The 23,450-nt window shown below is 45.8% G+C and overlaps 2 protein-coding genes across 8 annotated transcripts; both read left to right on the forward strand.

Annotated features, from left to right (window-relative positions):
- Nucleotides 1-1,873: 1,873 nt before the first annotated feature.
- Nucleotides 1,874-8,656, forward strand: LOC307025665 (microfibril-associated glycoprotein 4-like). The gene is given in 8 exon segments (XM_079660504.1): nt 1,874-1,895; nt 6,184-6,306; nt 6,622-6,777; nt 6,975-7,013; nt 7,398-7,494; nt 7,577-7,614; nt 7,618-7,744; nt 8,238-8,656. Coding segments are annotated over 7 exon segments (723 nt in total). The 5' UTR covers nt 1,874-1,895; nt 6,184-6,294; the 3' UTR covers nt 8,492-8,656.
- Nucleotides 8,657-16,214: 7,558 nt separating this feature from the next.
- Nucleotides 16,215-22,155, forward strand: ch25h (cholesterol 25-hydroxylase). Of its 7 annotated transcripts, none has more exons than XM_079659010.1 (5): nt 16,342-16,898; nt 17,733-18,599; nt 18,645-18,736; nt 19,718-20,293; nt 20,767-22,155. In XM_079659010.1, exons 4-5 carry the CDS (start codon nt 19,862-19,864, stop codon nt 21,094-21,096), a joined length of 762 nt encoding a protein of 253 aa, XP_079515136.1. In that variant the 5' UTR covers nt 16,342-16,898; nt 17,733-18,599; nt 18,645-18,736; nt 19,718-19,861; the 3' UTR covers nt 21,097-22,155. The 7 variants fall into 7 exon arrangements, with proteins under 7 accessions (XP_079515138.1, XP_079515136.1, XP_079515137.1 ...); XM_079659011.1 differs by having other exon boundaries at nt 16,342-16,632; nt 16,804-16,860; nt 17,733-18,736; XM_079659012.1 differs by lacking the exon at nt 16,342-16,898 and adding an exon at nt 16,215-16,306 and having other exon boundaries at nt 17,733-18,736.
- Nucleotides 22,156-23,450: the final 1,295 nt, after the last annotated feature.

The raw sequence follows: 23,450 nt of genomic DNA on the forward strand, positions 1-23,450 counted from the left end.
ATGATGGTTAGTCATTTCATCCGATTTGCTCTCGAGGCTCGACTGCATGGCCCTTTCTCATTTCTCTAATTTCCCCTCATCGACTCCTCGACTCCTCGACTCCTTGACTCCTCGACTCCTCGGTCCTCCGTTAGTGACCCGGAAATGGATTTTAGCACGCCATGTTGAAGGACATCTCATTTCTCTAAATGCACATCGAGGACCGAGGATCGAGCGTCGAGGAGGCTCTCTGGAGGAGCTCTAACCGAGGAGAGAGGAGAGAGGAGAGAGGAGAGAGGAGAGAGGATCGAGCGTCGAGGAGGCTCTCTGGAGGAGAGAGGAGAGAGGAGAGAGGAGAGAGGAGAGAGGAGAGAGGAGGCTCTCTGGAGGAGAGAGGAGAGAGGAGAGAGGAGAGAGGAGAGAGGAGAGAGGAGAGAGGAGAGAGGAGGCTCTCTGGAGGAGAGAGGAGAGAGGAGAGAGGAGAGAGGAAAGAGGAGAGAGGAGAGAGGAGAGAGGAGGCTCTCTGGAGGAGCTCTAACCGAGGAGAGAGGAGAGAGGAGGCTCTCTGGAGGAGAGAGGAGAGAGGAAAGAGGAGAGAGGAGAGAGGAGAGAGGAGCTATAATCGAGGATACACTGATGGTTCCTCCGCAATTTGGTGCTGTTGACTAGAGTCCCCTACCACTCTAAACAAATTAAACATATTGGTATTTTCAAGAAGTATTGGCCTGAATAAAACAGAAACAGAAATCAATGATATGAAGTCATGAGGAAGAAGTTGATTAAGAACGCCCTGAAGAATTGCGATCAAAGAATACAACACCTGTGAAGTATGTCAACACGGGGTCCGTGGGATGAGGGTCAGCAGGTTTGTGGATCCCTGTTTCTTGCTCCTTAGGTAAACCTATTCACCTCCGGTCCCCTCTCAGACTGTAATAATGTGTGTGTGTGTGTGTGTGTGTGTGTGTGTGTGTGTGTGTGTGTGTGTGTGTGTGTGTGTGTGTGTGTGTGTGTGTGTGTGTGTGTGTGTGTGTGTGTGTGTGTGTGTGTGTGTGTGTGTGTGTGTGTTATTATAAGTCAAAAACACACGTGTCCCCATGAGGAAGAAGGATGTATTTTGAAAACAGAAAAACGTCCTCTGCCTGATTCGCTCTTCTTCCTCAATGTGCTGCCCTAAAGCCCCGTCACACTGTACATGCAAGACATACAAATGCAACAAAAGTAACAAAAACAATCTAATATCCTTTTCAGTTTCAGAGAACACAAATTGTGTTATTTACATGAATGTTTACATGATTTTGTTGTGCAATAAAACAACAGGCACTCCTGAGGCATCTTGTCAAATTGCGTCCTCTTCGTCTGATCAACGGTGCCATCGGGCGAAAAATGCTCAAATTCAACGCGAAAATGAACCTTCGCAGGTCCTTCGGCAAATCCCACGAAGTTGCTGCCGGAGCCTGAGAAACTCCACCGGCGGTCATACGATGGCTTAAGATGCCCTCACGAATGGCCCGATGTTACGATCACAGCCGAATTTGAACCTTTCCTTTATCGTGTGTCCAGGGTTTTTGGATCCCTGTTTTATTGTTCCACAGGTAAACCAAATAACTTCCGGTCCCCTCTTAGACGGTAACACACTTATTTACTACTCAACACACACACACACACACACACACACACACACACACACACACACACACACACACACACACACACACACACACACACACACACGATAAAGACCTTCATTGAGTTTTATCTGGGTCACATCTCAACAGATAACAATGTTCTTGGCAGAAGAAGAGGAAGAGATGTGGATCAGGGGGAAAAACCCAGATCAGCTTCTTGTCCTCAATGTGCAGCCAAAGACTGAACAAGGGGACATCGGGACAGAAGAGATATGCAGTCAAACTTCACAGGTGCGTTATTCTGTCACGAACATGTGTAAAGGACTTGCTCAATGTGTTCTCCTAATGACTTTGTATTATCGTTTTATGTTTTCTCTTTTAAAAGTCAATTGCATGTACAGCATGTTGAAAAAGCAATAAGTTCAAAGATAAACAAAAAAGAAAAAGGAATACCATGTCTCGACAAGTATCTGAAGAAAGTATTCGTATTGTATGTCAGAAAAAACCATGCAAGTATATTTTTTAAATAGAGTTCCACTTTCACCGAGCCAAGGCAAGGCCATTTGATTTATATAGCACTTCTCAGCACGTGGTGATTCAAAGTGCTTTACAGATTAAAAGCAAAAGACATTTAAGAACAAATACAGCATGAATACATTATTAAAAAGGCATTTAAAAACAGGCATAAAAAGCAAAGTTAATGAAATAAATAAAATAAATAAATACAGCAGGTACAGAACACATGACTGAAAGGCGTACTGCAGTGTGAGTATGAGCAGCTCAATTAAAAGCAGCGGCAAATAGGTGCGTCTTCAGTCTGGATTTAAAAATAGGAAGAGTTTCGGCGGACGTGCACGATTTGGGCAGTTTGTTGTCGCATAATAACTAAAAGCTGCTTTTCCATGTTTGGTGGTTATTCTCGGACAGAGAGCAAACCCGACCCAGAGGACCTGAGACTCCTGGATGCTTCATAGTGATGGAGGAGGTCGTCTGTATACCTCGGTCCTAAGCCATTTAGTGATTTAAAAACTAGCAGCAGTATTTTTAAAATCAATTATTTAGCCGACTGGAAGCCAGTGTAAGGATCTCAGAACCGGAGTGATGTGATCCACTGTTCTAGTGTCAGTGAGGACTTGAGCAGCAGCGTTCTGAATCAGCTGCAGCTGTCTGATAGATTTGTTAGTGAGACCTGTGAAGACACTATTGCAGTAGTCCAGTCTACTGAAGATAAAAGCATGGACAAGTTTTTCCAAATCCTGCTGTGACATTAGTTTTTTAATCCTTGATATGTTCTTCAGGTGGTAATATGCAGACCTAATGACTGTTGTACTGTGACTGTTAAAATTCAGGTCTGAGTCCATCACTACCCCCAGATGTCTTGCTTTGTGAGTTAATTGTAGTCTGCCGACTGAAGCTCTGTGATTACTCTTAATCGGTCCTTCTTTGCTCCAAAAACAATGACCTCAGTTTTTTGTTTGTTCAGTTGGAGAAAGTTCTGACGATCAGTTCCAGTCAGTGATGTGCTCAATGTGCTCAGTGTTCTAATCGGAGAGTAGTCTCCTGTGATTTTAAAATAAATCTGGGTGTCGTCTGCATAGATGTGATAGCTTAGATCGCTGTTTTTAATAACTTCAGCCAGAGGTAGCATATAAATATTAAAAAGCAAAGGTCCTAAGATGGAGCCTTGAGGAACACCGCATGACATATTTATCAGGGTTGATTTGTAATTGCCTATTGAGACAAAGTTGGTTCTGTCCTTCAAGTAGGAGCTAAACCAGTTTAGAGCTGTTCCTGAAACTCCCACCCAGTTTTCTAGACGGTCTAGCAATATGTTCAATCAATCAATCAATCAATGTTTATTTATATAGCCCTAATATCACAAATGTTACATTTGTCTCAGTGGACTTCACAGTTTGTACAGAATATCAGTATGACAATACGACACCCTCTGTCCTTAGACCCTCACATCGTACAAGGAAAAACTTCCAGAGAAAACCCCACAGTTTAAAGGGGAACATGGAGAAACCTCAGGGAGAGCAACAGAGGAGGGATCCCTCTCCCAGGATGGACAGACGTGCAATAGATGCCGTGTATAAATTGAAAAGATAATACATTTGCAACATAGGTAGACCAAATGTTTGGAAATGCATGTGTGTATAATAGGAAGATGAATCCATGAGGATATCCATCCAGGACTTATGATCCAGGACCACAGCCACGACTCAAGATCCAGGACTCGCAATCCATGACACAGGACCGCAGGATCATCCATGACTCCGGATCCCGGCGTATATAGACACCAAAAAGAAAGACATTTGGGGAAGCTGGGTTAATCGGAACATGAGAGTACACAGGTATAGACAGAGAGAAGGAAGAAGTAAGATGTCCCCCGACAAACTAAGCCTATATCAGCAAAACTAGGGGCTGAATCTAATCAGCCCTAACTATAAGCTTTATCAAAAAGGAAGGTCTTAAGCGCACTCTTAAAAACGGATAGGGTGTCTGCCGTCCGAACACAAACTGGAAGCTGATTCCACAAAAGTGGAGCTTGATAAGAAAAGGCTCTGGCTCCCATTGTACTTTTAGAGACTCTAGGAACAACCAACAACCCTGCATTCTTGGAACGCAATGCCCTAGTAGGACAGTAGGGTATAATGAGTTCTTTAAGGTAAGATGGCGTCTGCCCATTAAGGGCTTTGTAGGCGAGAAGAAGAATTTTAAATTCTATCCTGTGTTCTATAGGGAGCCAGTGTAAGGCAGCCAGAACAGGAGTAATGTGGTCCCTTTTCCTAACTCTGGTTAGTACACGAGCTGCAGCATTTTGAATCAGCTGAAGCGACTTGACTGACTTCTTGGTACACCCTGATAATAAGGAGTTACAATAATCCAGCCTTGAAGTAACAAATGCATGGACTAGTTTCTCTGCATCGTTTTGAGAAAAGATATGCCTGATTTTCGCAATGTTACGTAGATGGAAGTAGGCGGTCCTTGAAATTGATTTTATGTGGGTGTTAAAGGATAAATCCTGATCAAATATAACACCAAGATTCCTTACAGTCTCACTGGAGGCCAAATTAATGCCATCCATAGTTAATATATCTTTAGATCATTTGTTTCGTAGATTCTTCGGGCCAAGTACAATAACTTCAGTTTTGGTCGTGTTTAACATCAAAACATTTAAGGTCATCCACGTTTTTAAGTCCTTGAGGCAGTCTTGAATTTTATTTAGATGATTAATTTCATCAGGCTTGATTGATAAATATAGTTGAGTATCATCCGCATAACAATGAAAGTTTACAGAATGATTCCTTATAATATTGCCTAACGGAAGCATATATAGGGTGAACAAAATAGGTCCAAGCACTGAGCCCTGTGGCACTCCATGGCTAACTTTGGTTTGCATGGAAGATTCATCGTTGACACGTACAAACTGAGAGCGTTCAGATAGATAGGACCTAAACCAGCCTAAAGCAGTTCCCTGTATGCTAACTAAGTGCTCTAGTCTTTGCAATAGGATATCATGGTCGATAGTATCAAATGCAGCAAATGTTGTGGTCAACAGTATCAAAGGCAGCGCTGAGATCTAATAATACTAACAATGATATTCTGCCACTGTCTGTGTTCAAATGGATGTCATTTAAGACCTTAACCAGTGAAGTCTCAGTGCTGTGGTTAGGTCGAAAGCCCGACTGAAACACATCAACACCAAGCCGACCATCTATAGCTGTTAGCAAAGCCACGCTGACAGTGAGCCACAAGAGAAGTCAAGGCATCTGGCCAAGTCACGCCTAAACAGGTAACAATGTGCTTGGCTTGACTTTGAGGAAGAGGTGTGGATCGTGGGCGTAAAAACAAGGTCTGGTTTTTCCTCAATGTGCAGCCAAAGACTGAACATCGTGACAGTGGAAACAAATGCTTCCTCAAACTTCAGCCAAACACAGAGCGTTCTTAAAGGGTCACAACATTCTGGACCTTGTACATATTCATCGTCTATGGGCCCCTCCCCGCCACAACCATTGCTATTCGTACATGCAGGCCCTTCTCAAATGAGGCCCATTACTCAGGACTCAGGACGTTGATCCTCAGTTCGTCTGAAAGTTAGGTGCTGTATTGGAAGATGGTCAAAAAGTGAAACGATTAAAAAGAACAATATTTGCCTCGGAAAAGAAGTAACATTTTAAACTAGTAAAGTGTATCTGTCAAAATAAACTGAAGTACAATACCTGATTAAATGTACTTTATTACTTTCCACCAACCCACCGGATGGAGATATGTTTATAAATATAACCCTAAAGATCAATAAACTGATGTTCCTGCGTCTCCTATTTTTTTAAATCTTTGAAAATCGTACAGAAAACTAAACATTATCTGAACATGTAAAATATTGATATTTGAGTATTATTCTGTGTGGAAACCACATTGTGTTGAAAACATTTAAATAATTATTTGTAGAGTTTAAGAGTCTGAACGAAAAAAACGAAAAAGCTGCAGATAGATAAAAAAGTGCCCACATGAATGGATAGCGGCGGAATTCTTTTTTACTCAAACAAACAATTCCCCTTGTCAACATGTTTGGCAGTACATTGAGGAAGCAAGGTGGAACAAGGAAGAGCGCTCCAATATAAAGAAGACAGGAAGGCAGAGTGGACACACTGCGGGAAGAACTCCTTCAGATCACTGCAGCAGAAACATGACCATGAAGGTGAGGACCATTTCACATTTACTCTGTTACAATTCAAAGTCCTGCATTCAGCTAAAAGACCTAAAGTACAGTTGTTGATGAACTTACTTTATAACCTTTTGCTTTTTAGAAGAGGATCATTGTGATATGTTTTTTATATCTGACAACAAGTGGGTTTTTTGTTTTGATATTAAAGTCAGAATTTTGACTTTTTTCCCCGAAATGTATTTTGTTCCTCAGAATTCAGTTTTTAAAAGAAATCAGATTTTTTCCAGAATTCAGTTTTTTACTCAGGATTTCTCAGATTAAAGTCAGAACAACATGTCCTCTGTCCAGCTGGTCTCAGTCGTCCTCGTCCTCCTGGCTCTGCTGTTGGACAGCGGCATGTCTCTCGTCCTCCCAACGGACTGCAGCGACATCTACAACAACGACAACACCCGACCCAGTGGAGTTTACACCATCTACCCCATCGGAGCCACCTCTGCTGTCCAGGTGCAACCTCTGAGAGACTTCATGCAACACTATATCTCACTGATCAAATGGATATGTGTTAATGAGAGTGTGTGTGTGTGTGTGTGTGTGTGTGTGTGTGTGTGTGTGTGTGTGTGTGTGTGTGTGTGTGTGTGTGTGTGTGTGTGTGTGTGTGTGTGTGTGTGTGTGTGTGTGTGTGTGTGTGTGTGTGTGTGTAGGTCTACTGTGACATGGACTCACTGGACGGACGGTGGACGGTGAGTACCTGAACTCAAAAGCTAAATCTGGCCCCCAGTTATCTGTGAACTGAAACCTGGTCAGACAGCAGAGAGGAAATATACGTACAGTATCTTTGTGCATGATAACTAAAGTAAAGTATTTAGTCTAATCTATCAAATCTACAGTTTGATAAATCTATCCAGAAACTGTTGGGACACTTGAAGTGTGTTAGCTAAACCATGCTAGTCAGGTTAGCTCCTGGATGCATTCAGTGAATGGCAGAGAGAAATCAGAGGCTCCACCTTAGATCGACTGTTGGCTCCTGTTCCCAGTAGAGGCTGCAGGTTAAACTCTGTTATGCTCTTTTTCCATGGACTGGAAATGTCCATTATACTTGCTGAGAGATTTAGTATTTCCCCCAGGTGTTCCAGAGGAGGCTGGACGGCTCGGTGAACTTCTACCGGCCCTGGGATCACTACAAGACGGGCTTTGGTAACGCCGTCGGAGAATACTGGCTCGGTGAGAGATGAAGACGAACCGGAGGTCCTGACTTGATCAAACTCTGGGTTTCCTAGCGTTCATGGTTTCTGTTTGTCTGCAGGTCTTGAGACTCTCTCCCACCTGACTCTGAGGAAGAAGTAGGAGCTGCTAGTGGACATGGAGGACTTTGAAGGCAACAAAACGTTCGCTCGGTACTCCTCGTTCTCCGTGGACCCCGAGTGCTCCGGGTTCACTTTGCATGTTTCTGGATTCACTGATGGAGGGGCAGGTGAGGAGCAGCAGGAAGTGCTTGATGTCTTTCTGATGTTCAGGAGACGCTCTCACACGTAGGACTGGCTTCAGACATCAGAGAGAGATAAGGGGGTAACGACAGCAGATCAGGAACTGTGGCTATATGCCCATGACATTCTTCTGTATATCACACATCTGGAGGTATCCCTTCCTATATCTTTAACAATGAATGATCTGGGCTGTCCTTAGGCTAATGACTGATTGACAAAGAGAACATTACCCAAAGGGACCGTGCTGTAGTTCCTTTACAGCCTAATGTTGTTATATATATTCTGGAGATGCATTTCAACTTCACAAATCATAAAGTGTTTTTAATATGTGGAGATTACTTTCTGCAATATTTCAAAATCACATGGAGGAATCCCATTGGACCAGGGACATGCTGCCTTCAGGGACCAACACAGAGATACTTCATCCCTGTGTTAGTTGTATTATAATGTTCTGATTATACACTTGTTGTGTTTCTGCAGGAGACTCCCTGAGTTATCATAACGGACAGAAGTTCTCCACCTTCGACAAAGACCAGGACTCTGTGCCTTCTAACTGTGCCAGATCATACATGGGGGGGTTCTGGTACAACGATTGTCACTTCACGAATCCCAACGGGGTTTATCTCTGGGGGGCTGATAGCACTATTTTTGCTATAGGAGTGAACTGGTACCATTGGAAGGGTCGCTACTACTCCCTGAAATCCATCAGCATGAAGGTCCGTCCTGTGCAGTAGTTCTGCAGGACAGCAACGTGTCCTCAGCTGATATCAATCACATGTAATCACTCATCACTTTAAGATGGAAACAGATCCACACAGTGGGATAATGTCTACGTTTTAAAGTCAAACTGAATCACTATGACAATAAATGAAAACAATTAAGCTGACGTGATGTCTTCCCTTTGTCTCCTGGGTCTTTCTGTCTGTGTCCTCAAACTTTCCTGTTCACAAACAGAAATTATCACAAATCACTGCCCTCTGCTGGCAACAGAGACAAACTACAGCTCCACCTTATTCATGGGAAACACATTGTAACCTTCTGAACCTCAAGGATCTTTCTCTGCAGTCTTCACCTTATTCTTAGCCTGGTCGTGGCTGTTTCCACATTGCCTTATTTTCTGTAGCTACTTCTGTTTAGAGTGTAATTCTTCATCAACGGCTCTATCAACCTCTGCTCTCCAAAGAAACAGTTTAAAAATGTGAGTAAACTGTTGTTAAGTTGTAGAACTTTCTCAGTAGAGAAACGTACTATTCAGATTACCTTTATGTAATTACTTTATCCAAACTACGTATATTTGAGAATGTAATAAATATACAAATTAAAGCTGCAAGCAGCGATGAACGGGCCTTCGCAAGGCATCGCACGTTCACTAACCAATCCGTAACATTAACCCGATTTGTTAAATGCATGTGCACACATAAGAGACTTTTACATGTTACTTGTTAGACGCTTTTATCCAAAGCGACTTACATACTCAATACTGTGGGCAATCCCGCTCAATAATTACATAAAATAAATAAAAATAACCTTGTTATTTCACGCTGCTATGGACCGTCTGCACTAATGCACATTCTCAAAGATATTGAAGTGACTGTTATTTTGTATTTATTGATGTTGTGCTTTTATTTAGGTCTTAATGTGTGCATATGTATACATTTGTCTGTTGATTTTGTATATATAGGTGCATACATATTTGTATACATATTTGTTTTTGTATTTCGGGATTGTGGGAAAGGGTGAACAGCCAATAAACAGCAAATAAACAGCAAATAAACAGCCAATAAACAGCCAATAAACATCCAATAAACAGCCAATAAACAGCCAATAAACCGCCAATAAACAGCCAATAAACAGCCAATAAACATCCAATAAACAGCCAATAAACAGCCAATGAACAGCCAATGAACAGCCAATAAACAGCCAATAAACCGCCAATAAACATCCAATAAACAGCCAATAAACAGCCAATAAACAGCCAATAAACAGCCAATAAACATCCAATAAACAGCCAATAAACAGCCAATAAACCGCCAATAAACAGCCAATAAACAGCCAATAAACATCCAATAAACAGCCAATAAACAGCCAATGAACAGCCAATGAACAGCCAATGAACAGCCAATGAACAGCCAATAAACAGCCAATAAACAGCCAATAAACCGCCAATAAACAGCCAATAAACATCCAAAATAACAGCCAGTAAACAGCCAATAAACAGCAAATAAACAGCAAATAAACAGTCAATAAACAGCCAATAAACATCCAATAAACAGCCAATGAACAGCCAATGAACAGCCAATAAACCGCCAATAAACAGCCAATAAACAGCCAATAAACATCCAATAAACAGCCGATAAACAGCCAATGAACAGCCAATGAACAGCCAATGAACAGCCAATAAACAGCCAATAAACAGCCAATAAACAGCCAATTAACAGCCAATGAACAGCCAATGAACAGCCAATAAACATCCAATAAACAGCCAATAAACAGCCAATGAACAGCCAATGAACAGCCAATAAACATCCAATAAACAGCCAATAAACAGCCAATAAACCGCCAATAAACAGCCAATAAACAGCCAATAAACATCCAATAAACAGCCAATAAACAGCCAATGAACAACCAATGAACAGCCAATGAACAGCCAATGAACAGCCAATAAACAGCCAATAAACAGCCAATAAACCGCCAATAAACAGCCAATAATCAGCCAATAAACATCCAATAAACAGCCGATAAACAGCCAATGAACAGCCAATGAACAGCCAATGAACAGCAAATAAACAGCCAATAAACAGCCAATAAACAGCCAATTAACAGCCAATGAACAGCCAATAAACAGCCAATAAACAGCCAATAAACAGCCAATAAACAGCCAATAAACATCCAATAAACAGCCAATGAACAGCCAATGAACAGCCAATGAACAGCCAATGAACAGCCAATGAACAGCCAATGAACAGCCCATAAACAGCAAATAAACAGCCAATAAACAGCCAATAAACAGCCAATAAACAGCCGATAAACAGCCGATAAACAGCCAATAAACAGCCAATAAACAGCCGATAAACAGCCGATAAACAGCCGATAAACAGCCGATGAACAGCCAACGAACAGCCCAAGAACGGCCAATGAACGACCAATGAACAGCCAGTGAACAGCCAGTGAACAGCCAATAAACAGCCAATAAAAAGCAAATAAACAGCCGATAAACAGCCGATAAACAGCCGATGAACAGCCAACGAACAGCCCAAGAACGGCCAAGGAACAGCCCATGAACAGCCAGTGAACAGCCAGTGAACAACCAGTGAACAGCCAGTGAACAGCCAATGAACAGCCAATGAACAGCCAATGAACAGCCAGTGAACAGCCAGTGAACAGCCAACAAACAGCCAGTGAACAGCCAACGAACAGCCAATGAACAGCCAGTGAACAGCCAACGAACAGCCAGTGAACAGCCAATGAACAGCCAGTGAACAGCCAATAAACAGCCAGTGAACAGCCAATGAACAGCCAATGAACAGCCAATGAAAAGCCAATAAACAGCAGATAAACAGCCAATAAACAGCCAATAAACAACCGATAAACAGCCGATGAACAGCCAACGAACAGCCCACGAACAGCCCACGAACAGCCCACGAACAGCCCACGAACAGCCAACGAACAGCCCACGAACAGCCCACATACAGCCAGTGAACAGCCAGTGAACAGCCAGTGAACAGCCAATAAACAGCCAGTGAACAGCCAATGAACAGCCAATAAACAGCCAATAAACAGCCAATAAACAGCCGATAAACAGCCGATAAACAGCCGATAAACAGCCGATGAACAGCCAACGAACAGCCCAAGAACGGCCAAGGAACAGCCCATGAACAGCCAGTGAACAGCCAGTGAACAGCCAATGAACAGCCAATGAACAGCCAGTGAACAGCCAGTGAACAGCCAACAAACAGCCAGTGAACAGCCAACAAACAGCCAGTGAACAGCCAGTGAACAGCCAACGAACAGCCAGTGAACAGCCAATGAACAGCCAGTGAACAGCCAATGAACAGCCAATAAACAGCCAGTGAACAGCCAATAAAAAGCAAATAAACAGCCAGTAAACAGCTGATAAACAGCCGATAAACAGCCGATGAACAGCCAACGAACAGCCCACAAACAGCCCACGAACAGCCAATGAACAGCCAGTGAACAGCCAGTGAACAGCCAGTGAACAGCCAGTGAACAGCCAATAAACAGCCAGTGAACAGCCAATGAACAGCCAATAAACAGCCAATAAACAGCCAATAGACAGCCCACGAACAGCCAGTGAACAGCCAGTGAACAGCCAGTGAACAGCCAGTGAACAACCAGTGAACAGCCAGTGAACAGCCAACGAACAGCTAGTGAACAGCCAGTGAACAGCCAGTGAACAGCCAACGAACAGCCAACGAACAGCCAACGAACAGCCAGTGAACAGCCAGTGAACAGCCAACGAACAGCCAACAAACAGCCAGTGAACAGCCAGTGAACAGCCAACGAACAGCCAACAAACAGCCAGCGAACAGCCAGCGAACAGCCAAGGAACAGCCAGCGAACAGCCAGCGAACAGCCAATGAACAGCCAATGAACAGCCAAGGAACAGCCAGTGAACAGCCAACGAACAGCCAGTGAACAGCCAATGAACAGCCAATGAACAGCCAGTGAACAGCAAACGAACAGCCAGTGAACAACCAATGAACAGCCAATGAACAGCCAGTGAACAGCCAATGAACAGCCAACGAACAGCCAACGAACAGCCAACTAACAGCCAGTGAACAGCCAGTGAACAGCCAACGAACAGCCAGTGAACAGCCAACGAACAGCCAACGAACAGCCAATGAACAGCCAATGAACAGCCAGTGAACAGCAAACGAACAGCCAGTGAACAACCAATGAACAGCCAATGAACAGCCAGTGAACAGCCAATGAACAGCCAACGAACAGCCAACGAACAGCCAACTAACAGCCAGTGAACAGCCAGTGAACAGCCAACGAACAGCCAGTGAACAGCCAATGAACAGCCAACGAACAGCCAATGAACAGCCAATGAAAAGCCAACAAACAGCCAATGAACAGCCAATAAACAGCCAGTGAACAGCCAATAAACAGCCAGTGAACAGCCAGTGAACAGTCAATGAACAGCCAATGAACAGCCAATAAACAGCCAGTGAACAGCCAATGAACAGCCAATGAACAGCCAGTGAACAGCCAATTAACCGGCAGTGAACCACCAATGAACAGCCAGTGAACAGCCAGTGAACAGCCAGTGAACAGCCAGTGAACAGCCAGTGAACAGCCAACGAACAGCCAGTGAACAGCCAATGAAAAGCCAACGAACAGCCAATGAACAGCCAATGAACAGCCAGTGAACAGCCAATGAACAGCCAGTGAACAGCCAATGAACAGCCAGTGAACTGCCAATGAACTGCCAGTGAACAGCCAATGAACAGCCAGTGAACAGCCAATGAACAGCCAGTGAACAGCCAATGAACAGCCAATGAACAGCCAATGAACAGCCACTGAACAGCCAATGAACAGCCAGTGAACAGCCAATGAACAGCCAGTGAACAACCAGTGAACAGTCAATGAACAGCCAATGAACAGCCAATGAACAGCCAGTGAACAGCCAATGAACAGCCAGTGAACAGCCAGTTAACAGCCAATGAACCGCCAGTGAACAGCCTGGCAGATGATCAACATACTACAACCATTCAGTCAGTAATCAAATCTTGGTGATGTAAACGTTCAATTAATCGTTCTGACCTGCACCAGAGGAGCGGAAAGCATTCTGCGTCATATTTGTGGAAACTGGGCATGGCCTCTGATGTACAGGACTGGACATGACCGGACATATTCTATTGGCTATGGCATAAGACACACCTTCCCATGTTTGTGTAAAAAGGACATGACCCCTACTCTGCAGGACTTGCAAAATATTATTCTCAGCTATGACATAACCACCTTTTTGGGGCCTCAGTGTGTTTCTCCTTAAGTCAGGAGCCACCCTCCCTGTGTACTGCTGTGAGAGGAGAGGGGAAGAAACTGCCTCTCTTCTTATCAGTGACACCCATAAAGCATTACAGGCCTTTCACTCAACTTATCAAACCACTTTGTTTATATTGTAAATATAGAAAAGTATAACATAGGAAACATTTTCATTGTGAGTCATACAAGAATATAATTGACTATATTTGATTATAACTAACTTTCGTTTTAATTATTCAACCTAATATGAAGATCTCAACAGTTGTGTCGTAGATTGTGTAGTGTAGTGTGTTTGTGCGGTTGTGTATATTGTGTAGTAGATTGTGTAGTAGATTGTGTAGTGTAGTGTGTAGTGTAGTGTGTTTGTGTATATTGTGTAGTGGATTGTGTACTGTAGTGTGTTTGTGCGGTTGTGTATATTGTGTAGTGGATTGTGTAGTGTAGTGTGTTTGTGCGGTTGTGTATATTGTGTCGTAGATTGTGTAGTGTAGTGTGTTTGTGCGGTTTTGTATATTGTGTAGTAGATTGTGTAGTATATTGTGTAGTAGATTGTGTAGTGTAGTGTGTCTGTGCGGTTGTGTAGATTGTGTAGTAGATTGTGTTGTAGATTGTGTAGTGTAGTGTGTAGTGTAGTGTGTTTGTGTATATTGTGTAGTGGATTGTGTACTGTAGTGTGTTTGTGCGGTTGTGTATATTGTGTAGTGGATTGTGTTGTGTAGTGTGTTTGTGTAGCTCCTTCCTGTGTGTCTCTTATCTTGATTGTTTCTGTTTTTTTGTCTGAACTTGCAGGATTCATTTCCTCATGGACTTTCCTCGGAGCAGGAAGTGAAGACCTTATAAGGAGTGTCCTGTGATGTCAGAGGGGGCGGGGCCTGTGCTCTATATAAGCCCTGTAGTGCAGCGGCTCTCTGACAGAATAACTCTCAGTAAGTGATGAAGATGATGATGATGATGATGCTGCAGCCTCTCTGGGACCTCCTGCGGGGACACTCGTCCCTCCTGCTGTCCCCCCTGTTCCTCGTGCTCTTCTCCCTGGGGGGCTACCTCACCTGCTGCCTGCCCTACCTGCTGCTGGACCTGCTGGCCCTCAGGTAGGCCTCGCTGCGCAGGTACAAGCTGCAGCCTCAGAGCTCCGTCAGCTGGGCCTCAGTGCGGAGCTGCCTCTCTCTGACATTCTACAACCACCTGGTGTTCCTGCTGCCAATCATGTGTCATGTGATCCAGTCCCTGTGAGGTCATGTGATCCAGTCCCTGTGAGGTCATGTGATCCAGTCCCTGTGAGGTCATGTGATCCAGTCCCTGTGAGGTCATGTGATCCAGTCCCTTTCAGGTCATGTGATCCAGTCCCTGTGAGGTCAGGTGATCCAGTCCCTGTGAGGTCATGTGATCTAGTCCCTGTGAAGTCACGTGATCCAGTCCCCGTGAGGTCATGTGATCCAGTCCCTGTGAGGTCATGTGATCCAGTCCCTGTGAGGTCAGGTGATCCAGTCCCTGTGAGGTCATGTGATCCAGTCCCTGTGAGGTCATGTGATCCAGTCCCTGTGAGGTCATGTGATCCAGTCCCTGTGAGGTCATGTGATCCAGTCGCCTTCGGCTCAAAGTCATTTCTAGTTTGACATTATGTCTTTGTTAAATCTCCATCACATGTAAAGGCGTGTGTTTCTGCAGCTGGAGGACCCTCAGGTGGAGGACCCTCAGGTGGAGGACCCTCAGGTGGAAGACCCTCAGCTGGAGGACCCTCAGGTGGAGGACCCTCAGGTGGAGGAGCCTCAGGTGGAGGACCCTCAGCTGGAGGACCCTCAGCTGGAGGACCCTCAGGTGGAGGACCCTCAGGTGGAAGACCCTCAGCTGGAGGACCCTCAGGTGGAGGACCCTCAGGTGGAGGACCCTCAGGTGGAAGACCCTCAGCTGGAGGACCCTCAGCTGGAGGACCCTCAGCTGGAAGACCCTCAGGTGGAGGACCCTCAGGTGGAAGACCCTCAGCTGGAGGACCCTCAGGTGGAAGACCCTCAGGTGGAAGACCCTCAGGTGGAGGACCCTCAGGTGGAAGACCCTCAGCTGGAGGACCCTCAGCTGGAGGACCCTCAGGTGGAGGACCCTCCGGTGGAGGACCCTCAGCTGGAAGACCCTCAGCTGGAAGACCCTCAGCTGGAGGACCCTCAGCTGGAGGACCCTCAGGTGGAGGACCCTCAGGTGGAGGACCCTCAGGTGGAAGACCCTCAGCTGGAGGACCCTCAGGTGGAGGACCCTCGGGTGGAGGACCCTCAGGTGGAAGACCCTCAGCTGGAGGACCCTCAGCTGGAGGACCCTCAGCTGGAAGACCCTCAGGTGGAAGAACCTCAGCTGGAGGACCCTCAGGTGGAGGACCCTCAGGTGGAAGACCCTCAGCTGGAGGACCCTCAGCTGGAGGACCCTCAGGTGGAGGACCCTCAGGTGGAGGACCCTCAGCTGGAAGACCCTCAGCTGGAGGACCCTCAGGTGGAGGAGCCTCAGCTGGAAGACCCTCAGGTGGAGGAGCCTCAGCTGGAAACAGATTACAGGTGATTCACATCGAGCCCCCCCCCCTCCCCCCCCCCCCCCCCTCTGCCTAACATCAAGTGTTTTAGAAAATACAAAAACACTGTAAAGAGCTACATTTTAAATAGTAAATAAATAAAATAAGAATAACTTGATGTGAGCGTGCCACTCCTCTGACGGCCAGCAGGGGGCAGGCCTCCACCACAGAAGAAGAGTTTCACTATAAAACCAAAAATGACGCAGAGAAACTAATTATTTATTAAGAACCTTAAAAACAAACAAGACACACAGAACGAGTCCAGATGCCTTCCTCTCTCTCTCTGGTCCCAGATCAGACCCTCAGATCCAGGTCAGACCCTCAGATCCAGGTCAGACCCTCAGATCCAGGTCAGACCCTTAGATCCAGGTCAGACCCTCAGATCCAGGTCAGACCCTCAGATCCAGGTCAGACCCTCAGATCCAGGTCAGACCCTTAGATCCAGGTCAGACCCTTAGATCCAGGTCAGACCCTCAGATCCAGGTCAGACCCTCAGATCCAGGTCAGACCCTCAGATCCAGGTCAGACCCTCAGATCCAGGTCAGACCCTCAGATCCAGGTCAGACCCTCAGATCCAGGTTAGGCACTAATGTACATTCTCAAAGATATTGAAGTGACTGTTATTTTGTATTTATTGATTGTTGTGATTTTATTCATGTCTTAATGTGTGCATGTATAAATCTGTCTTTGATTGTGTATGTATAGGATATACATCTTTTTATATATATTTGTTTTTGTATTTCGACCTCTCTGTACACAAAAACTGAAAGATTGACAATAAAGAACAGCCAATGCGTCTGGATCACTCATCTATCCGTTACGTTAGGTTAGATCCTCTTCCTCCTGTGACCTCTGACCCCTTTATACAACAAGTGTTCTAAATAATATCGCACTATAAATATAAATTAAATAAACTGACATGCCAACAACACCCATAACATGGCTCCTACAGTGTGGACGTGTAGTGATCAGGTTATGTGGTTGTGTAGCTGTGTGTTTGTGATGTGGATTGTGTAGTGTAGTGGGTAGTGGGTTGCATATGTTGTGTATGGTGTGTAGTATATTGTGTATTAGGCTGTGTGGTTGTGTATATTGTGTAGTGGATTGTGTAGTGTAGTGTGTTTGTGCAGTTGTGTATATTGTGTATGTTGTGTATATTGTGTAGTGGATTGTGTACTGTAGTGTGTTTGTGCAGTTGTGTATATTGTGTATGTTGTGTATATTGTGTAGTGGATTGTGTACTGTAGTGTGTTTGTGCGGTTGTGTATATTGTGTATATTGTGTAGTGGATTGTGTAGTGTAGTGTGTTTGTGTATATTGTGTAGTGGATTGTGTTGTGTAGTGTGTTTGTGTAGCTCCTTCCTGTGTGTCTCTTATCTTGATTGTTTCTGTTTTTTTGTCTGAACTTGCAGGATTCATTTCCTCATGGACTTTCCTCAGAGCAGGAAGTGAAGACCTTATAAGGAGTGTCCTGTGATGTCAGAGGGGGCGGGGCCTGTGCTCTATATAAGCCCTGTAGTGCAGCGGCTCTCTGACAGAATAACTCTCGGTAAGTGATGAAGATGATGATGCTGCAGCCTCTCTGGGACCTGCTGCGGGGACACTCGTCCCTCCTGCTGTCCCCCCTGTTCCCCGTGCTCTTCTCCCTGAGGGGCTACCTCACCTGCTGCCTGCCCTACCTGCTGCTGGACCTGCTGGCCCTCAGGTGGGCCTCGCTGTGCAGGTACAAGCTGCAGCCTCAGAGCTCCGTCAGCTGGGCCTCAGTGCGGAGCTGCCTCTCTCTGACACTCTACAACCACCTGGTGTTCCTGCTGCCAATCATGTGTCATGTGATCCAGTCCCTGTGAGGTCATGTAATCCAGTCCCTGTGAGGTCATGTGATCCAGTCCCTGTGAGGTCAGGTGATCCAGTCCCTGTGAGGTCATGTGATCCAGTCCCTGTGAGGTCATGTGATCCAGTCCCTGTGAGGTCATGTGATCCAGTCCCTGTGAGGTCAGGTGATCCAGTCCCTGTGAGGTCATGTGATCCAGTCCCTGTGAGGTCAGGTGATCCAGTCCCTTTGAGGTCATGTGATCCAGTCCCTGTGAGGTCATGTGATCCAGTCCCTGTGAGGTCATGTGATCCAGTCCCTGTGAGGTCATGTGATCCAGTCGCCTTCGGCTCAAAGTCATTTCTAGTTTGACATTATGTCTTTGTTAAATCTCCATCACATGTAAAGGCGTGTGTTTCTGCAGCTGGAGGACCCTCAGGTGGAGGACCCTCAGGTGGAAGACCCTCAGGTGGAGGACCCTCAGGTGGAGGACCCTCAGCTGGAGGAGCGTCAGGTGGAGGACCCTCAGGTGGAGGACCCTCAGGTGGAGGAGCCTCAGGTGGAGGACCCTCAGGTGGAGGACCCTCAGGTGGAAACAGATTACAGGTGATTCACATCGAGCCCCCCCCCTCCCCCCCCCCCCCCCCCTCTGCCTAACATCAAGTGTTTTAGAAAATACAAAAACACTGTAAAGAGCTACATTTTAAATAGTAAATAAATAAAATAAGAATAACTCGATGTGAGCGTGCCACTCCTCTGACGGCCAGCAGGGGGCAGGCCTCCACCACAGAAGAAGAGTTTCACTATAAAACCAAAAATGACGCAGAGAAACTAATTATTTATTAAGAACCTTAAAAACAAACAAGACACACAGAACGAGTCCAGATGCCTTCCTCTCTCTCTCTGGTCCCAGATCAGACCCTCAGATCCAGGTCAGACCCTCAGATCCAGGTCAGACCCTCAGATCCAGGTTAGGCACTAATGTACATTCTCAAAGATATTGAAGTGACTGTTATTTTGTATTTATTGATTGTTGTGATTTTATTCATGTCTTAATGTGTGCATGTATAAATCTGTCTTTGATTGTGTATGTATAGGATATACATCTTTTTATATATATTTGTTTTTGTATTTCGACCTCTCTGTACACAAAAACTGAAAGATTGACAATAAAGAACAGCCAATGCGTCTGGATCACTCATCTATCCGTTACGTTAGGTTAGATCCTCTTCCTCCTGTGACCTCTGACCCCTTTATACAACAAGTGTTCAAAATAATATCGCACTATAAATATAAATTAAATAAACTGACATGCCAACAACACCCATAACATGGCTCCTACAGTGTGGACGTGTAGTGATCAGGTTATGTGGTTGTGTAGCTGTGTGTTTGTGATGTGGATTGTGTAGTGTAGTGGGTAGTGGGTTGCATATGTTGTGTATGGTGTGTAGTATATTGTGTATTAGGCTGTGTGGTTGTGCGGTTGTGTATATTGTGTAGTGGATTGTGTTGTGTAGTGTGTTTGTGTAGCTCCTTCCTGTATTTCTCTTATCTTGATTGTTTCTGTTTTTTTGTCTGAACTTGCAGGATTCATTTCCTCATGGACTTTCCTCAGAGCAGGAAGTGAAGACCTTATAAAGAGTGTCCTGTGATGTCAGAGGGGGCGGGGCCTGTGCTCTATATAAGCCCTGTAGTGCAGCGGCTCTCTGACAGAATAACTCTCAGTAAGTGATGAAGATGATGATGCTGCAGCCTCTCTGGGACCTCCTGCGGGGACACTCGTCCCTCCTGCTGTCCCCCCTGTTCCCCGTGCTCTTCTCCCTGGGGGGCTACCTCACCTGCTGCCTGCCCTACCTGCTGCTGGACCTGCTGGCCCTCAGGTGGGCCTCGCTGCGCAGGTACAAGCTGCAGCCTCAGAGCTCGGTCAGCTGGGCCTCAGTGCGGAGCTGCCTGTCTCTGACACTCTACAACCACCTGGTGTTCCTGCTGCCAATCACGCTGCTGCACGGGTACCTAAGCCCCGCCCACCTGCCGGATCAGGCCCCGCCCCTTCCCCGCCTCCTGGCCCAGGTGTTCGTATGCCTGCTGCTGTTCGACTTCCAGAGCTTCACCTGGCACCTGCTGCACCACAGGGTGCCCTGGCTCTACCGCACCTTCCACAAGGTAAGAGACTCACCTGAGACACCTGACAGACACTGAGACTCTGAGACTCACCTAAGACTCTGAGACTCACCTGAGACTCACTGAGACTCACCTGGGACTCACCTGAGACTCACCTGAGACTCACTGAGACTCTGAGACTCACCTGAGACTCACTGAGACTCACTGAGACTCTGAGACTCACCTGAGACTCACCTGAGACTCTGAGACTCACTGAGACTCACTGAGACTCTGAGACTCACCTGAGACTCACTGAGACTCTGAGACTCACCTGAGACTCACTGAGACTCACCTGAGACTCACCTGAGACTCACTGAGACTCACCTGGTTATCCGAATCAGAATAGAATATTAAATAAATGAACCTAAAACCAGATAAAAAGTAAGAAAACCCATTTAAATGTCCCCCCCCCCCCCCCCTCAGGTGCACCACAGCTCCACCTGAGACTCACCACTGTCTCTTAATGTTCTCCTCAGGTGCACCACAGCTCCAGCTCCACCTGGGCGCTCACCACGGAGGCGACGGGGGCGATGGAGACCCTGAGCCTGGGCTTCTTCTCGGGATGCACCCCGGTCCTCCTGGGCCTGCACCCCCTCAGCCAGCTGGGCTTCTTCCTGCTCAACATCTGGCTCTCTGTGGAGGACCACTGCGGCTACGACCTGCCCTGGGCCACGCACCGCCTCGTTCCCCTCCACCTGTACGGGGGCGCGCCGCACCACGACCTGCACCATCTCAACTCCTCCTGCAACTACGCACCATACTTCACCCACTGGGACCGCCTCATCGGGACCCTGCAGACCCGCTGAGGACGGGACAGAGAGAGGGATGTCAAGAAATCAAGAGATGGAGGTCAAGAGATGAAGACCCTGGACTGAGGACGGGAGGTCCAGAGACAGAAAGAGACGGAGATAAAGAGATGGAGAAGGTCGGAGTAAAACGTGACGTAAATGACGTGACAGACATTCAGCTGTAAAAGACTGAAAGAGATGGAGGTAACGTCGTGGAGATGAAGAGACAAAGATGGAAGTTGACGGAGAAAAAGAAATGGAGATCAGTCTCAGAGAAAGAGACATTAACAGAGACAGAAAGAGACAGAGACGAAGAGTTGGACATTAAGCTATGGAGACAGAAAGAGACGGAGACGAAGAGTTGGACATTAAGCTATGGAGACAGAAAGAGACGGAGACGAAGAGTTGGACATTAAGCTATGGAGACAGAAAGAGACAGAGACGAAGAGTTGGACATTAAGCTATGGAGACAGAAAGAGACGGAGACGAAGAGTTGGACATTAAGCTATGGAGACAGAAAGAGACGGAGACGAAGAGTTGGACATTAAGCTATGGAGACAGAAAGACTGAAAGAGCTTCAGAGACAAAGCACTCACAGCCAGAGTTCTGAAACAAAGGTTTAAATGTTGTGGAGTTTCTGAAGACGTGTTTTTGAAGGTTTGGATGCATTTAGTTAAACGTCTTGATCACAAAGAATATCACGACACGTGTTGAAAGCTCAGATTTACAGGTTTCTGTGAACGCCTCGTCTTCTACATTAACAGAGTATTTATATTTATTATATCTTTATATTTATCGCTGCTCATTTAAAATGTATTTATTTATTTATTAACTTATACCTCCATGTTGTTGTTAGATTCTTATGAAGAGTTTTAAAGTGAGGAGTCTCTAATGAAGGAAACCACGATGAGACGTATTTAAATGTTGAAATGTTCACATTGAACTCGTGCTAACAACGGTGTTTAAAGGGCTTTATAAACGCTTCTGTTTCAGACGAATATATATTTAAAGAAGGAGATGAAGTGTTGAAGCGGTCAGTTTGAAGCTGGGACTGCGGGGGGACTGAGGGGGGACTGACTGAGGGGGTGAGGGGGGACTGACTGAGGGAGGACTAAGGGGGTGAGGGGGGACAAGAGTTTGCACTGAATTAAGACCATGTGAAAATAAACTTTATGATCTAAACACAGTTTCTCCTGTTTGATGATTCTGCTTTCTACACACACACACACACACACACACACACACACACACACACACACACACACACACACACACACACACACACACACACACACACACCTGTTTGATGATTCTGCTTTCCACACACACACACACACACACACACACACACACACACACACACACACACACACACACACACACACACACACACACACACACACCTGTTTGATGTTTCTGCTATTTCCTATACAAAGATGATGAAAGCAGTGCATTCTGGGTCCCTGAAGCTGTTCAGTGTTTCAGATTCAAAGCAGAAACAAAATATCTCTGACATTCAGTCATAGTTTTACTAAATATATGTCATATTGTAACGAGAGGAATTCATTGACAGCTAGAAATAGTTTCACAAAAGACACAAATGTAGACCCAGCTTCTGTCTCTAGACCCAGCTTCTGTCTCTAGACCCAGCTTCTGTCTCTAGACCCAGCTTCTGTCTCTAGACCCAGCTTCTGTCTTTAGACCCAGCTTCTGTCTTTAGACCCAGCTTCTGTCTCTAGACCCAGCTTCTGTCTCTAGACCCAGCTTCTGTCTTTAGACCCAGCTTCTGTCTTTAGACCCAGCTTCTGTCTCTAGACCCAGCTTCTGTCTCTAGACCCAGCTTCTGTCTCTAGACCCAGCTTCTGTCTTTAGACCCAGCTTCTGTCTCTAGACCCAGCTTCTGTCTTTAGACCCAGCTTCTGTCTTTAGACCCAGCTTCTGTCTCTAGACCCAGCTTCTGTCTTTAGACCCAGCTTCTGTCTCTAGACCCAGCTTCTGTCTCTAGACCCAGCTTCTGTCTTTAGACCCAGCTTCTGTCTTTAGACCCAGCTTCTGTCTTTAGAACCAGCTTCTGTCTCTAGACCCAGCTTCTGTCTTTAGACCCAGCTTCTGTCTCTAGACCCAGCTTCTGTCTTTAGACCCAGCTTCTGTCTTTAGACCCAGCTTCTGTCTTTAGACCCAGCTTCTGTCTCTAGACCCAGCTTCTGTCTTTAGACCCAGCTTCTGTCTTTAGACCCAGCTTCTGTCTTTAGACCCAGCTTCTGTCTCTAGACCCAGCTTCTGTCTTTAGACCCAGCTTCTGTCTTTAGACCCAGCTTCTGTCTCTAGACCCAGCTTCTGTCTTTAGACCCAGCTTCTGTCTCTAGACCCAG

This window comes from Notothenia rossii (genome assembly GCF_949606895.1).
Source record: "Notothenia rossii genome assembly, chromosome: 11".
Lineage (NCBI taxonomy): Eukaryota > Metazoa > Chordata > Actinopteri > Perciformes > Nototheniidae > Notothenia > Notothenia rossii.

Bases quoted from the DNA above. Each gene is read 5' to 3' on its own strand.
- ch25h (XM_079659012.1), top strand. From the start codon at position 19,862: ATGAAGATGATGATGCTGCAGCCTCTCTGGGACCTCCTGCGGGGACAC. The intron at 20,294-20,766 runs GTAAGAGACTCA...TGTTCTCCTCAG, and splicing joins TCTACCGCACCTTCCACAAG to GTGCACCACAGCTCCAGCTC.